General features: G+C 41.1%; 1 protein-coding gene across 1 annotated transcript in view; it reads right to left on the bottom strand.

The window, feature by feature from the left end:
- Nucleotides 1-15,926, bottom strand: part of ireb2 (iron-responsive element binding protein 2) — a 62,244-nt gene that overhangs the window by 12,239 nt on the left and 34,079 nt on the right. Inside the window, exons 16-19 of the mRNA XM_062546917.1 lie at nt 15,051-15,175; nt 14,389-14,493; nt 5,024-5,166; nt 2,159-2,306 (exon numbers count right to left, since the gene is read on the bottom strand). Of these exons, the coding sequence (XP_062402901.1) occupies nt 2,159-2,306; nt 5,024-5,166; nt 14,389-14,493; nt 15,051-15,175 (521 nt within the window). The remainder of the gene's footprint in view (nt 1-2,158; nt 2,307-5,023; nt 5,167-14,388; nt 14,494-15,050; nt 15,176-15,926) is intronic.

Consider the following 15,926-nt stretch of genomic DNA (forward strand, 5'->3'; position numbering starts at 1 on the left):
TCACTACATTATAGCCTATATGCGGCACTGAGGACGACACGACACTTGAGCCCGACACTATGTCAATGTAAAAATGTGTGTGAGTGCGCGCTGAACCACGAATTAACATATTAACTTTTCTTTTCAGCAGACATCGCAAACATAAGAAGAATCTCAAAACAGGAAGTCTTTCGTTTCTTTTAATAAATCGATGTATTTTCTTTTGATGGGTTCCGGAGAGGTTCTTCGACTAGGTTTCGAACCCCGGTCGCTGGCATACGATACCTATGCATCAACCACTTGCGCCACAGCTGGATGTGAACTTCAATAGGCTTTATTCGCGAAATGTACTTGAAACGTCGCCGGTTAAAATGAACAAGCCTCCGTTTTAAAATAGCTTACACATTTCTAAGTATTCCTAGCATGTAAATGTTGCCAAAATGTCCATCTTGTCCATCTCTTTCGTCTTCGCCTTGACGTTGACAATAATAGCCTATTCACGGAAATGCGGTCTTGTAACCGTAATGAATTCATGAATTAATCTAAGGTTGCCTTTCGAGTAGCCTATTTCAGGTTGAATTGAAGGAAATAGTCCTTCTGATAGGCCTATAGGTTTCTAAAACCATTTTCATTCATTTCAACAATGGTTTATTGAAACGTCGTTTGATTAATTTCGCCAATCACTTTCATTTTAATGATTAAATGAGACGGATATGCGGAGCATTTCTCTCCCTCTCCGTTGACCAAAACGTTGCTCTGGCATCTCTGCTGGACTGACTGAGTTATAGGCTACGTCGAGTGAGAGAGCTGTGAGGTAGGCTGTAAACATTCGAAAACTCGGGCGGTCTATGTTGCCCCCTTGCGGTTGCAGTTTTCCCGATGCTTCGGGAGTCCCGATGTGCGGGAATGAAAGGAGCATTCTCAACCCGTACCATCTGTACTGTAAATCAGCCGGTTTTAGAAAACAAACCTGCGCTTCTACCTCCACCTAGAGCCTGTTATTTGTTTTGCAAAAATCCACCGCTCCCGGGTTTGTTCTGGTCCAATAAGAGCAGGGTTATACGATCACTGGCAGATCACAGTTTGTGCAGTCACTAACAAGCACAAACTTGATGGGAGGGTGCTTGGTGGTAGAGGGGGAGGGGGATACGAGTTGTATACATTCAGAATAGGGGTGTCACGATTCTCCAAATCCTCGTTACGATTCAATTTTAAAGCCACGATTTGGTTTGATTTTCGATCTTTTGAATTAATGCACTCCTTGAGGCATTATTATTATTATTTTCATGTTTTTTTTTTGTTGACCTTTTCCTATTCTGTTTCGGGGGGCTTTTATTTTGAAAGCCATTTTTATTTTGAAACCGTTCCATCCGTGAGGTTGTAAACAAAAGAAACGTTAAACATTGACATGTGAACATAGTGAAATGAAGCAACACAGAATGATAATTTGAATGTTTGTGCACACTCTGAAGAGACCCAAGGTTAGTGTTCATGGAATAAGTACTTATCAATGTGCATTTGTAGGCCAACTAGGTCATTTTTTAACTTGCTAAGTTGAGCTAAGCTAAATTGGTGTTAGGCTAACACGTGAATGAACGCAAAAATACTTCCACACCCGTGAATTCAGAGGTTGATGTGCATTTTTTAACTGGCTGCAGCCTAAAATTAGATGAGTGTTGATGCTGCAGTATAACACGTGTGTGGTTTCGTGTCTTGGGCATACGTGCTGGACGTGTGGCTGCATCGTCGATTCTACTTTTGAGTTCGAATTTCGAGATTGAGATGTTATTTCGATCGATTTCGATCGAAATCGTGACACCCTTAATTAAAAATGTTGCCTAAATCCCCTCAATCTGCCAGATTGCAGCTAACTAGGTGAAATCAATTCGCTAATTTAACACCATGGCCAAGACCTTAACCATAAACATTGCAAACAGTTCAGTGGCCCCACATGCCACATGCTTTAGATTGTGCATGAAAACTTGCAATTTCAATTAAGGACCATAGTTTCTCACAGCACTGTATTTTTTATTTTTAATATTTATCCTTTATTTAACCAGGGGGGTCATATTGAGACTATAGTCTCTTTTTCAAATGGTCCCTGGCCAACAAACATTATTCCCCTTTGCAGAACTGTTAATTGCAAATGTAACACCACTGTGCTGCACCAACAACTTACCGTTTGTCCAGTTGGAATGTGCAGAGTCTTGGGACCAGGTTTGCCAATGAAACGGTTCTGTAGCTTCATGCTGGCAAAGGTACCACGAGTCATTACCGCATCATTTCCTCTACGTGCCCCATAGGAGTTAAATTCCCGTGGTGTGAGGCTGCAATGCACAATAACATGGTAATAGTTTCTCAAAATGATGCACAGTTGCACCCAGGGACTGAAAACAGAACGATTTTCATTTCAGTTCATTCTGAGCAAATGCATATATTTTTTTTGTTCTTGTTCCAGTGTTCCAAGGCCTCTCTTCTAAATGGTAACTGGTTAGAATGTTACAGAACAATGGTTAATAGCACTCCTTTAAAAATGTCCAACAGCCTTAAAGCTTAAGGGAGCATTTCATTAATCTGGCCATCATCATACTAAGCTCAATCTTTTAAGATTAGTCTGGGTAGTCTGCGCTTTATTTACAGTAATTTCCCGACTATAAGCCGCATTGCGTATAAGCCGTAGGACAGTGTTTTATGCAAGTTAAAAGAAACAAAACCATATTAACGCCATAATAACTGGCCCCCTGTATTACCCTCATAGCTGAAGAAATTTAGCTAAATCAATGTATAAGCCACGTCTAATAGTAGGGAAATTACGGTAATTTCCACTGCACAAGAGGCGTGATCAATGAGCATAGTTCAAATGACTCTGTATGCTTGGATAGTCCTTCAAACAATCAGACCAACAATCAGGGTGCACCTGGTGGATAAGCCAGTTTTTGATTGGACCCAGAAAACGTGCACAGGAAACAGGAGAGATAGATGTGTAGGTTTCCAGTCTGAGCAGCAGGGCGAAATCCAAATCGCTGGCAGATCAGGCTGGGTTTACCCAGCCTAGCATTTCATCACTGGAAAGATGAATGTACACTATATTGCCAAAAGTATCAAGTCACCTGCCTTGACTCACATATTAACTTGTGACATCCCATTTTTAATCCATAGGGTTTAATATGACGTCGGCTTTCCCGTTCTTCCAGAAGCACATTTGTGAGGTCACAATCTTATGTTGGACAGGGCTCTACAGTGCGCCCATTTCACTCGCATTTGCGAGCAAATATTTCGGTATGTGAACGAGGAAAACAAAACAGACGTACATGTGCGAGTGATTCTTGCAGCCCAAAATTAAGCACTGCGCACAGACGCAACGTGAGTTAAACCAGAGACACTTAAACGTTCTAAAATGTATTAAACATTAAAAGCACCGCCAAGCAGGCAATACAAAGTTCTAAAATGTATCAAACATTAAAACAGCGCGAAAAGCCGTGACTCGGGTCTAACCATAGACTGGCCAAACTGCAGCTCCACCCACTTTAATTAGTTTACCATAGATTCGGCCCGCCAAGCACTTCGGTTATGATTGACAGTGCTCGCTATTTTTTCCCAGCAAAAGACGACCTGTGGTTAACTTTACTGCAAACTACTCTTCTTAGATAACATTTACAATGTCAATGTCAAAACAGCATGTTACATAGAGATGATACTCTCAAATGCAATGTAATCTCCAAAGCAGCGGACCTAGGCTACGTTATGCTACTCCTAATTGGGAACGTGTTTCTGTGCGCACGAAAGGGAGAGAGCTGGATGCAGGATGGCTTGTCATTGTTTTTTTTGTTTTTTTTTTAAGATTATTTTTTGGGCTTTTTTATGCCTTTATTTGGACAGGACAGTAGAGAGAATGACAGGAAGTGAGTGGGAGAGAGTTGGGGTGGGATCTGGAAAGGACCACGGGGCGGGAATCGAACCCGGGTCGCCAGCGTACGGTGCAGGTGCCCCAGCCAGTTGCGCCACTGCCGGGGCCATGGCTTGTCATTGTTGATAACTGATTTCTCCTTTTTATGAGAAACGTTTAAAAGAAAATCGCGAAAGCAATATAGCTTCACGACTGAGCATTTATGAACACACAGCATAGCAAACACTCAGTGGAGTTGGCAAAATAGTCTTAAAGTGACAGTGCACCAATTGAAAACATACTTGTGCCCCCATTTTTTTTCTGTGCTCCTAAAATTTTTAACTTAGGGGCACGTGTGCTCCTGGGGAAAAAAGTAAGCGTAGAGCCCTGATGTTGGATGAGGAGTCTCTCCACTCTGATTCATCCCAAAGGTGTTCTATCGGGTTGAGGTCAGCACTCTGTGCAGGCCAGTCAAGTTTATCCACACCAAACTCTGTCACCCAAGTCCTTGTGGACCTTGCTTTGTGCACTGGTGTACTGTCATCTAGGAACAGGAAGGGGCCATCCCTGAGCTGGGCTTGACCCCTTCGTTCCAGTGAAAGGAACTCTGAATACTTCAACATCAACCAAGAGATTTTGGACAATTCCATGCGTCCAACTTTGTGGAGACAGTTTGGAGATGGCCAGTACGTCAAAAACACGAGATGAATGGCATGGCAAGCCCCTCATACTGCAGTTATGGTAGAAGCCATGCATGAGAGACTGAAGGAGAACGACATGATGAAAGAACGAGGCAGTGAAAGTATAATTTTGTTTTTCACGGAAATGTTTGCAATGCTTTCCTGCCTTTAATTGGCTAAATTCGGTGAGAACGTATTGACTCAATAAACAGCATACGATTGGCTAGCTCTCGTCCTAGGAAGCTGAGTGAAAGGCATTCTCAGTCATCTACCACTCTGATAATTGAACACAGCGACCAAAGGACTGAGAACTGGAAAGGTTAATCAGTTCAGTTTGTTCTATCAAACCGATTTGTTTGCGACAGACCCATGTCTACATCTTACCACCTTACAAATTTGTTGTTATTGTTTTTAGGTAAAAATATATTATATATTTCATGCATAATGTATATTAATTTATTCATAAAATTCCACTCACCGTTTACTTTGCAAATACTTAGCAGCAGCACTAATCCGAGCAATACTTCCAGCTGGGGAGATGTGATCTGTTGTCACCTTGTTTCCTAAGAACAGCAGTGCATATGCATTCTCTATTGACTGGAGAGATGGGGTGTCTTCTATCTGGACAGAAGAAATATTCACACATTCAGTATGAAATTAGACTTGAATTGAACAAACTTGGAAAAACTTTCTCATGACGGGTTGGTAGACTACAGTAGTAATGGGGACGAGACTGCATATGTCGAGTCCGAGTCGAGACCGTTGGTTTTTAAATGCAGCCGAAACCGAGTCACGACAACCAAGTCTTTGAGGAGGCAGGTCTGAGTCGAGAGTCAAAGTCGGAGTCAAAACCGCATCGAGACCAACCAAAGAAAGAGTAGATTTTCATAATTTACCTCACCCAAGTATCATATAAGTTCAACTCACAAAAGGTACAGTGGGGATTGTTAGCTATAGGAGCAGTCTAGCAAACACTGGTCTAAATAACTTCTTTTCTGAACAATACTTTAAGACAAAGAGGTCAGCTGAAGTAAAAATGTAGCAAGTAGGCTATGACATGATGTCAACATTTCATTAACCTTGAAGCTGTATTGTGTGAGTGACTGTTGCTTATAACTAGCCTAGGAAGAGCCGGCACGTTTTTAATGCTTTTTAAATAAACGTAATTAACAAACAGATCGTACCACATTGAACGCTAATATTTTGTCACTAGCAATCTACATCGGTCATCTGTCAAATACAGTTGCATGTTCAGCTCTGAACAAAAACATTCAGGAATTTTTAAAAGAAAAGCTTAACGTGCGTTCCGCCGAATCAGGACAAATGAAACAGGCATGGGAGACAAGAAAAGCATAGGCATACATACAGGCATAGCATACAGTTTAAACTAGCCCGTGTAAACTTCAGACATTTCAGTGAATAAATACCTGTTACAAGTTGTTAGCTGTAGGCTACAGTGGGTCCCATTTAGAAGTGGCCATTTCATTCTGCGTGAAATGTATCACAACTTATCGCCATGAGGTGACAGTACAGTCCTCTAGCATTGCGGCAGTGTGTGGTTGTGCTTTATTTTCATAATCTTTGTTCAGTGAACACAACCGCCAGTTTGTTAACTAAGAGAAACTTCGTGAATGTGACGCTCAGTCCTATGAGGTATAACTGCATACAAACTCTTTGTAAATCGATTCTCATGAGAGGCGTTTTGGCTGGCTTAGTAAGCTGGTTTGCAATGTTAAATAGAATGAACGTAACATTTCAGTATCTGTTATCTTCAGAGATGAAGAGAAAACGCAAACAATAAATAGTAACTAGAAAATGTAATTCCATGGAAGGAATTACCATTACATGTAAATGCAAAAAGGTTGCTGACTGTGTAAAACATTGTATTAGGCCTATAGTTAAAAAGACAACTAGGCTACACAGAAGAATAGATAAATAACAATAGGCTAACCCAATTACAATTCCACTGAAATTACTTGGAACCCCACATTTAAAAAGTGATTTATGAAAATGCATTAAAATTGTGGATAGTAGCCTATTTTGGAAAATAGCCTAGGCAAACTCTTCATTTATTAGAATAAAAGACTGGAATGAAGTTGCCAACTCTAAAAGAGTTGCAAGCGCTGACACTTTGTTTAGTAGCCTATGAAGTTCAACTAGCCTACAGTGGTAAGATAGCTTACACACTGTAGGTAGCCTACACTATAATGCAGGTAAAAAGTAGGATAGACTACATAGGCTTAGACCCCATTGGAATCTCAAACAACTTCAACGATGATGCAGCAACAGGTATGATATCTAGCAAATGTAACGTTAGCTTACGGTAGAACATTTTATAGGCTACACAATATAGGATGAGCTATATTTAGGTTATTCAAAGAGTTTCCAAGTGTATTAGCCTACTATCCTAGGAATGTACAATAAGCTGTTAACAAAGGTTTTTAATTTGTGAATGATATCGAAAGCTTTAAATGAGTGCCTAGCTAAATGGTAAAACTGGCATGTCTATCAGGTTGGACTTCACTTAGAACGCTGAGTTAAGACGGGTAGGCCTACCCTGTTGGCTGCAACCAGCCCGACGCTAAACGTTAGCCAGGAGCAAAGCGAACGTTGTTGTCGACTAAATACAGTGCTTAGGCTACGTTAACGTTAGGTTTGACTGTCTTTAGCTATTGATAACGTTACCTAGAGCTGACGACAAGCAAATCAAGTAAGGACACAGAGTAGGCAGGAGACAAGACGATAACGTCCAAGTTTACCAGCTGTGGCAGGGTAGAATGTTTTCACTGTTACAGCTTAACACTAGAAGCGCCGCGCCGTTCTGACCCACTTATACCTAGAAGCGCCGCGCCCCGGTCATTTGACCGCTTTGACGACCTACTAGAAGCGCCGTGCTGATGTGAACTACTTAAAGCGCGGCGAGGCGGTCAAAAGACCGCTGAGTCCTTAGACTGGGAGGCTGTTACTTACACAAAATGATCACTAGATGGCACTTCGTGCACGAATCAAATCGTTTGGTCATAAATTCAGTTTGCACTAAGCCATGTATCATTCGTGTCAGACCGTGTTGTTGATACTCTGTGGTTGTTTCATTATGACATACAGCGCGTTAGAGTTATCTGTTCATTTATTTGTGTTGATTTGTGTTGTTTGAGGTAAAAACTCTGGAAGAGTTCTTGAACAAACCTTAAGCAAACTTCTTTCAACTAAAATGCTCTAAAAGTGAATGTGTGGCTAGTTCCAATTCACTCCCCAAATTCACTTCTATTCATTTAATAGGTAGCCTATATGTTTGCGCCGATGTGATCCGAATGATCGGACCTGGAACAAAGAGCCTAACAGTCTGGTTTCAATTACACAGTAGCCAGGATTTCAGGCCGCATTTTACAGGCTACCGTGGCTACTTTCTAAAACATTTTTTTTTTTCATTTAGGGAGAAGCATCTTATAGGGTCTAGCTACATCGGAGGGAGGGAGATAGAGAGCTATGCTGAGCAGAAAGATATTCTCCGCTTTGTGAATGTGTATGATATGTTTGCGATGTCTGCTGAGAAAAAGCTATAGGCCTATTGTTTCTACAGGGTATCTGCACATTTTTTATCAACAAATTTAATGACTTTTAAGACCTTTTTAAGACCTCTAAGAATAAAAATTAAGACCATTACCCCGGCAAAAATATATAAAAAGTATGCTCTAGGCTGTTCAGTTTACCAAAGCACATTTGGTAAACTGACAAAAATATATAAAAAGTATGCTCTAGGCTGTTCAGTTTACCAAAGCACATTTGTGACCATTCATAGCGAAATCAGTCGTTTTGCGCACAACGTTATTTTGAGAAAATCAACAATAACAAACTTCCGGGTTAAAATGTTGAATTTCACGTTTTCGCATAATTCGACTGTATACAGTCTACAGTTTCATATCGTGAACGCATTTCACGAAAAAATTACGTTTTGACTGTTAAACCTGGCGAAGATTCAACACATTTGCTGTCATTCCCGTTGTGCACGCGGCACTTAAAAAGGTGATTTCTCCTCTTCTGGCATATCCTGACAGGAGAACCATGTCAACTTTGGATGCGGTTATCTTAGCGATAGTTTGTGTAATACCCTCGATATACATATCGTTGGAAAGCTTAGTTTATGGCCGTTCACGTGAGCACACTAACTTAATTTAATAAATTTTACCGAAACGACTGGTTCCGCTTTACAGGGTCACATTTGTATGAGTGACAGTGCAAATAGTGCACGTCAGGCAACTGCCTTCTCAATACTACAACAAAACTGCTGTAAATAACGTACAAACAGTGTGTAATAGTGATGCGCGGGTCGGGTATTTTTTCAACCCGCGGGTCCCGCTGTTATGAAATTATTTGACCCGCCCCAGCCCGACCCGCACCACTGTATCTATTTTGACAACCCGCCCCGCCCCGCACCCGCGACAATTACATAGCCTATGGGCATTGTAAGTGCTTGGAAACATCGCCTGTAAACTGGCAACAACAAAGGCTATGATTATATGAACGATAATCAGGTCATTATAACAAGATGATAGGCTACACATTTAAAAAATCTAGAAATACAGAGCAAAAACCTACAAAGCAGCGTTTGTAATCTAGGCTAAACATCATAGCCTGCGAAATAGCTACGTCCGAAATAAGGAGATTGAGGCGGCTGAAAACGGAGAAGAATTTGAAGACAGTCAGTGTTGTTAATTTGATCCTGGACAGATAAAGATTCATCAGTTTGGCTAACTTAGCCTACTTGTAAGCTACTTAGTGTAAATTGACATGTCAAATAGCCTATGACAGTCGAACAGACAAGTTATGCATGTTTGTGCAAAGTAACGTTATGTGGAGCCATATGGAGGAGGTGGATCATTGAATTGAAAAGGTAGGTTAAGGAATTGTTTGGGAAATAATAACGGTCGGCTAGTCATTGCTGACGTTAGCAATTATCAGAGTTCGTTTCTCTGTCATTATGCTGAGGAAAACAACATTAGCACTTGCCATTGAAAGCTAGCAGCCTGTTGCTGTTCCTGTTGGATCCTGCAGCAAGCTGTCAACCGTGACTCAGAGGGGAGGGAGAGGCGATACGCCGCGCAACAGTATTTTGAAAGTAATTGCAGTGGGCTAGCCTACTCGTTTTGGCCACAATCCTACATACGGTTCCTTTATAGGCTATAGGGAATTGCACGCCACAAACATGGATTTTAAAATGTAATTTTGTTTTTAATGACCCGCCCCAACCCGCCCCAACCCGCCCCGCAAATAAAGTGATAATTTCTTTACCCGCCCCAACCCGACCCGCGGGTTACGGGCCGACCCGCGCATCACTAGTGTGTAAACAAATCAAGTTGCAAATTACAAGTTAAACACAGTTAAAAAAAATGGACAAGGCTCCCGACTTAAGTTTTTGCGTTGGTTGCACTGGTGCGCCTAACTTTTTTTTCAGGTGCACCAGCACAAAATTTAGGTGCACCCACATTTTATTGCATAGCTTTCTAACAGCAAAAGGTCACATTTTTATCGCACTCCTGTCATATAATGTGAATGATTTTTTATAAATATATTTGATAAAAAATCATTCACATTATATATATATAATCATTCAAACTAAATAACCCCCCCCCCTCCCCCATTTTTCCCCCCCCTTTACTTTCTATACTGAAATTTCTGATATTCATGACTGCACACTTTATGCAGATTATATAGCCTACTATTTGTATTACAACTCTAAGCCTACCTCTTTAATTCAGCTGTCTGATTGATACCTCAAAATATTGTAAACAAAGTAGCATAGTTGGCTAGCTTATGATAGTCTACTGGTTGGACTGTTCAGTTTCCCCCACATGTGTTTAAGTTTCAAGGTAGGCTGATACTTTTTCTCCTTGGGACAGGTCCTTTTAGTCTTGGAGTTAGAAAACATTGGTGATGAGATGATCACTCAACTTGAATGCAAGAGTTTTAATAAAATGTGCAGCATGCTATGATGCTAACCGGATTTCATAATAATTTAGCTAGTCGTCATTGCTTTTTTCACGATTGTGAATGTTTTATTTGGATTAAATGTGCATGTCGAGGGGTGCCGCGCACGAGAGAAAGAGAGAGAGAGAAAGAGAGAGGGCCAAGCCGTGGAGGTTTACTTCTATATTGTTTGGTAAAGTTGCACGCATAGTCTACAATGAAAACAGGTGAAAGAAATGTATGCTCTCACCCGAAAAGCGTCAGGTGCACCATTGCAACCTCGAATATTTTTCAGTCGCATTCTTAAAAATCTTGGCTCGCGTCTGCCACTCTGAAACACTATCTCCGTCTGTAGGAACGCACACGCTACCTTTTACTGTGTTGTTATATTGTAACACCCACAATATTTGAGTGTGTCTACATTCGCAAAGCTGACGAAACGGACTCGGCACGACATGAAATTTAAGACCTCCTCATCGGAAATTCTACAATTCAAGACATTTTATGACCTTGAAAATCCAAAAAAAGAAATAAGACTTTTTAAGACTTTTTAAGGACCCGCGGGGACCCTGTTCTACAATTTAAGCTAACGTCTATGTGAATTCGAGATTCAGCATTGAGACACACATTTTAACAGAACAGAACTGTAGCCCACTGGTTAGAGCTTCGCCTCATATTCAAAGGGTTGCTGGTTCGATCCCCGACCTGTTCATGGCGGAAGTTCTTTTAAGCAAGGCATCAATAAATATAGGCTATATTCTATTCTATTTTTTTCTATTCACACAACTACACGCACGCTGGCGAATTCGAACATTCTGAAACGCGCATATTCAATGAAACATGATTGCGCATTCTTCCACGAGTTGCCTAACAGCCAGCCAACAGCCTAGCCTATGCAGGGGACAGAGAGAGGCGGTGGGGGTGAGGAGGCAGTTAATTGTCCTCAATGCCGCGGTGATGTCTGTAGTAGCCTAGCCTAGACGAGTGTATGGGATAGGGGGAATGATCGGTTTCAAATGGGCAATGTTTGCAATGGATAGTGTGTTATGTAGCCTATAGACCCCGAAGCCATTTGCTTTGAGAATAACGGCTGGCTGATGAAGTAGTTGACTGGCTAGCTGGCTCAGCCAAAATCTAAATGAGGCTGCAGCCGCCAAAGTTTTCATGACTGATAATGGCTTTAGTTGCCACTTCATGTCTACAGATGTCTATATTGTACTAGATCTCAACACACAATGTTATTGTATTGTTTTGGACAACGTTCTGCACGTTTCACTTCAATGTAGACTGCACGCGTTGTGAACAGCGCAGCAATCTCTGGAAAGGAAACGGTGGAAGTCGCAGTGTAATAGCCTATCGCGTTCAATGTTGTAAATCCGTCTGTTCCAGAATATTTGGTTCATATCATCAATCTTTGGTTTTGGTGTTTGTGCAACCGGGCCCTGAAGATTTAACAAAAGTCTGACTAGCCCTTCGTAGGAATTAGGAAGGTATGTAAGGCGAGATCAAGATTAGGCTACGTTGTTTGATTCTTTCCCTCATGCGTCAACTCACTGTGAGTCCTGTATCGTAGCAACGAGCACAATTACTGATGTGGTGTGTCCAGTGGGAAAATCTCATGTAGGCCTAGTTTCTAGGCTCGTTTATTTTCAGCGTGTCTCTATGATATTATTATATTTAGATGCAAAAAGTCTAACTGGCTCAATTTGGCTCAGAAAATTATTGGCTGGCGAAATTATTTTTCGTTAATGGTAAACAGTATTGTGATTCATCCGTTTATTACAGATAGTTTGTTATTAAAAACCATTAACAAAAAATAATTGTTCATCGACGTTGAAAAACGGTCAGAGAATTCAGTCAATATTTAAGCTACTTTATTTCGCTCGTGGCAAGTTGTGAACCCAGGTCTCCTGCGTAGTAGTCGAGAGAGTTAACGTTGCGCCACTGAATTAATGTACCACAGTCAATTGGAAATAGATTTGTTTGTCCAGCAAATATGTAAGAAAATGCTTATACATTAGTCTGAGCTTTAAAAGATAGCCTACAAATAGAAGATAAGATAGGCTACAACTATGAATGTACGTAGGCATACGCGCCCTACGTAGGCTACATAAATAGGTTTCGACGAATTTCAGCTGAAAATATTTTTTACACATGTAGGCCTGCCTAATAGAACAACGTAGCAACGTTTTTAAAACAAACTCGCATTTTACCACTGTAAATCGCCTCCATAGACTATGCCATGTAAATGAAAAATAGTTATTAAAATAAATCACTTATATAATACATATTGCACATATAAACTATATGTTTTATGGTAAAATATTATTCTCATGCCCGACTGACAGGAAACCCTTGCGACATCTGCTGTGAGAAAAGAGAATAGCAGCCTGGACAAACATGGCCGAACGCGAGACAACATAGTGTTGTCACATAAGTGAGCGCAAAATAGCTCTAAACTAGCTTGTACCGGTGTGCTTTTGATCATGTAAAAATTCTGGGTGACAAAACACGCGTATTTAGGAAAAGTCGTGAAGGTAGGGTTTTTTTTTTTTTAAGATTATTTTTTTGGGCTTTTTATGCCTTTAATTGGACAGGACAGTGTAGAGTATGACAGGAAACGAGCAGGAGAGAGAGTAGGGGTGGGATCCGGAAAGGACCACGGGGCGGGAATCGAACCCGGGTCGCCGGCGTGCGGTGCAGGTGCCCCAGCCAGTCGCGCCACGGCTGGGGCCAGGGTCCTGGAATTTAATCGAGTGAAAAGATTTTTTTTTTTGTAATAACTGCAGTCAAATGGCCGTTCTAGGTATAACTAGGTCAAACCTACACGGCGCTTCTAGTAATACGCGTCAGCGGTCAAATGACCGGCGCTTGGCGCTTCTAGTGTTAATGAGCACTACGTAACAATCCATCTCTGCCGCTAAAGCGTCTCAACGTTAACTCTATGGGATTTTTGATTTTTGATTTTTGCATTTGCATGCAATGTAATAAAGCCAATCCTTGGCCTATTTGTGTAATTCTTTGCACAGCACTGTCTACGGCTGCATTCAGTGAACAGAGTAGGTCAGTGTTTTTCAGCCTTTTCAACCTTGAGCCACGTTACATTTTTTACATTAAAACAACAAACAAATCCCACAGCACACCACCAGCTAAATATTTAACAAAAACGGGGTAGATGAGGGAAAGGTCCAGTGGATCTTCATGCCAGTTCTGCTGCTGGGGTGCGTTTTCAGAAAGTGTCGTAGGCTAACTTGTGTAGCAACCTTGGTAGTTCGCGCCGTCGTTCTTGGATTTGGTGTTTCTAGAAAAGGTAGTTCAAACTCTCAATCGCAAACAAGGACACAAAGTTTGGTCGTTTGAATGACTGCCCCTGGGTTGGTTATGTCGTCAGTGTCAGGAGCGCCTACCCAAAAATCACAAAGTTGTTGTTTTTCTCGGGACGCAATGATTTTTTTAATACATATTAATCCCTTTGGGCTCATTCTTGCTACTTGTGTTAATTTACGTTTCGAAAGGCTACTATTATGGTATTCAAATAAAACCCTGCAATGAAGGACAAACCCTGCATCATTGGTACTGGGGTTACGGCAGGTGGCTTGGCAATTAAACATTGTAGGTTCCCGTATGCAGTAAACATGCTCTTGTTTCTGATTACGTGGAAATAACCCTATAGTGCCGTGGAACTATTATTTAAACTGATGTCGTGTTCCTGATGGTCTCTCGATTTAAAGTAGACTAACTATAAATATTTAGGGCCAATCCTATTGTTGTGTAGCATAGTTAACCTTAAGCTACAGTAAAGTTATCAATTGCTCGACTACTTATTGAGCACCTCATGAGCTTTGTGTGTGATAAAATAAAAAATAAAATACTACTTACTGATTTGTTGAAGAATGGAGGGCAGTGGACATAAGTTGATTTGGAATCCCAAGGGAACTGATCTGCATCTGGACATTCTATGCAGTCCCAAAATGTGCTACCTTTCTGGAAAAGAGACAAGAATAAACTATTAACATCTTACCTTGATTCACATGGATATTGCTATAACAAATCTGTTTACTGTTTAAACAAAGTGAAAAGGTACAGTATTTTAGCAGCTAAGGCTTTACATTTACAACTTGGTGAGAATTTTGATAATTTTTTGTGCAATATTTTACTCAGATAGCACAGTATAGTGATAGAAAGTGAGTGGAAGAGAGAAAAATGGGATAGGACTGGGAAATGACCACGGGTCAGATTCAAATTAGGTATTTTTTGCGTTAAATTACTTTGTTTACACACATCACATCTTCATGTGCATAACTGCAAATGGGCAATAATCACTCAGCTTGGATGAAAACTAATTCCAATAGAACAGGGGTGGGCAAACCTTTTGGCTCAAGGGCCACATTGGGTTTTGAAAATTGGTGGCGGGCTTTACTAATCGATCATTTCTAGACAATGAGTATGCAACAGTATGGTTCCAGGCTACAGGATCAGTGCCAACTCCCACAATCGCATACTATCTCTTATTCCTAACTGACAATCCACCTGAAACTCACCTCCATTCTAGTCCTGATGTCCTTAAACATGCTGGAGATTACGGTGTCCTCTTCAATGTGCTGGACCTCTACCCGTGAAGGCCACACATCAGTCAGAAAGATTTCTTTCCCCTCAGAGTTCACCCCTGCAACAAAAACAAAACATTAACATCAACAGCAACAAACATCATTTCAGTTCATGGAACATCTATGTCTGCAGCAGACACTTAACCCCAGTGCTCCCAATAAGCAGGGTTGGCGCCTTGCATGGCAGCCTCCGCCATCGGTGTGTGTGTGAATGGGTAAATGTGAGTCATGATATTATAAAGCACTTTGTGCTCGAAGGACTGGAAAAGCATTATATCAATGCAGTCCATCCATCCAGAACACTCACTGATTCAGACTGCTTTATTCAATACCACCAGTGAGAAATTGTGCCTTCAAACTTGAATATACACAGGTTATGAGCTTAACTATGATCAATATAGTTAGGTATTTATGAAATTCCTGTAGCAATGTGCCTACGTGGTATAACCTCTACTGGGGGGAACTGGAACTCTGCTGCTGGCTTACTCTGCTGCTGGCTTGTAGTGAAATTAATGATGTGGTGCTTTGAAAATACAATGTCAGTAGTAACGTACAGATGGTACGGGTTGAGAATGCTCCTTTTTTTCCCGCACATCGGGAATGCCGAAGGTGCGGCATTGTAATTAAAACTGCAACCGCAGGGAGGCAACATAAGACCGCCCTAATAACATGCAGGTTCGGCTCATGCCGGATAAACACTTTGGTCAATGGAGAGGTAGAGAAATGCTTATTAGGCCTACCTTCTTTCAATGAAACAGCAGTGTCTGCTCAACTTATCACGGATATGCTTCATAGGCTAAGTCACAAAAA

The sequence above is a fragment of the Sardina pilchardus genome, chromosome 10 (genome assembly GCF_963854185.1).
Source record: "Sardina pilchardus chromosome 10, fSarPil1.1, whole genome shotgun sequence".
Lineage (NCBI taxonomy): Eukaryota > Metazoa > Chordata > Actinopteri > Clupeiformes > Clupeidae > Sardina > Sardina pilchardus.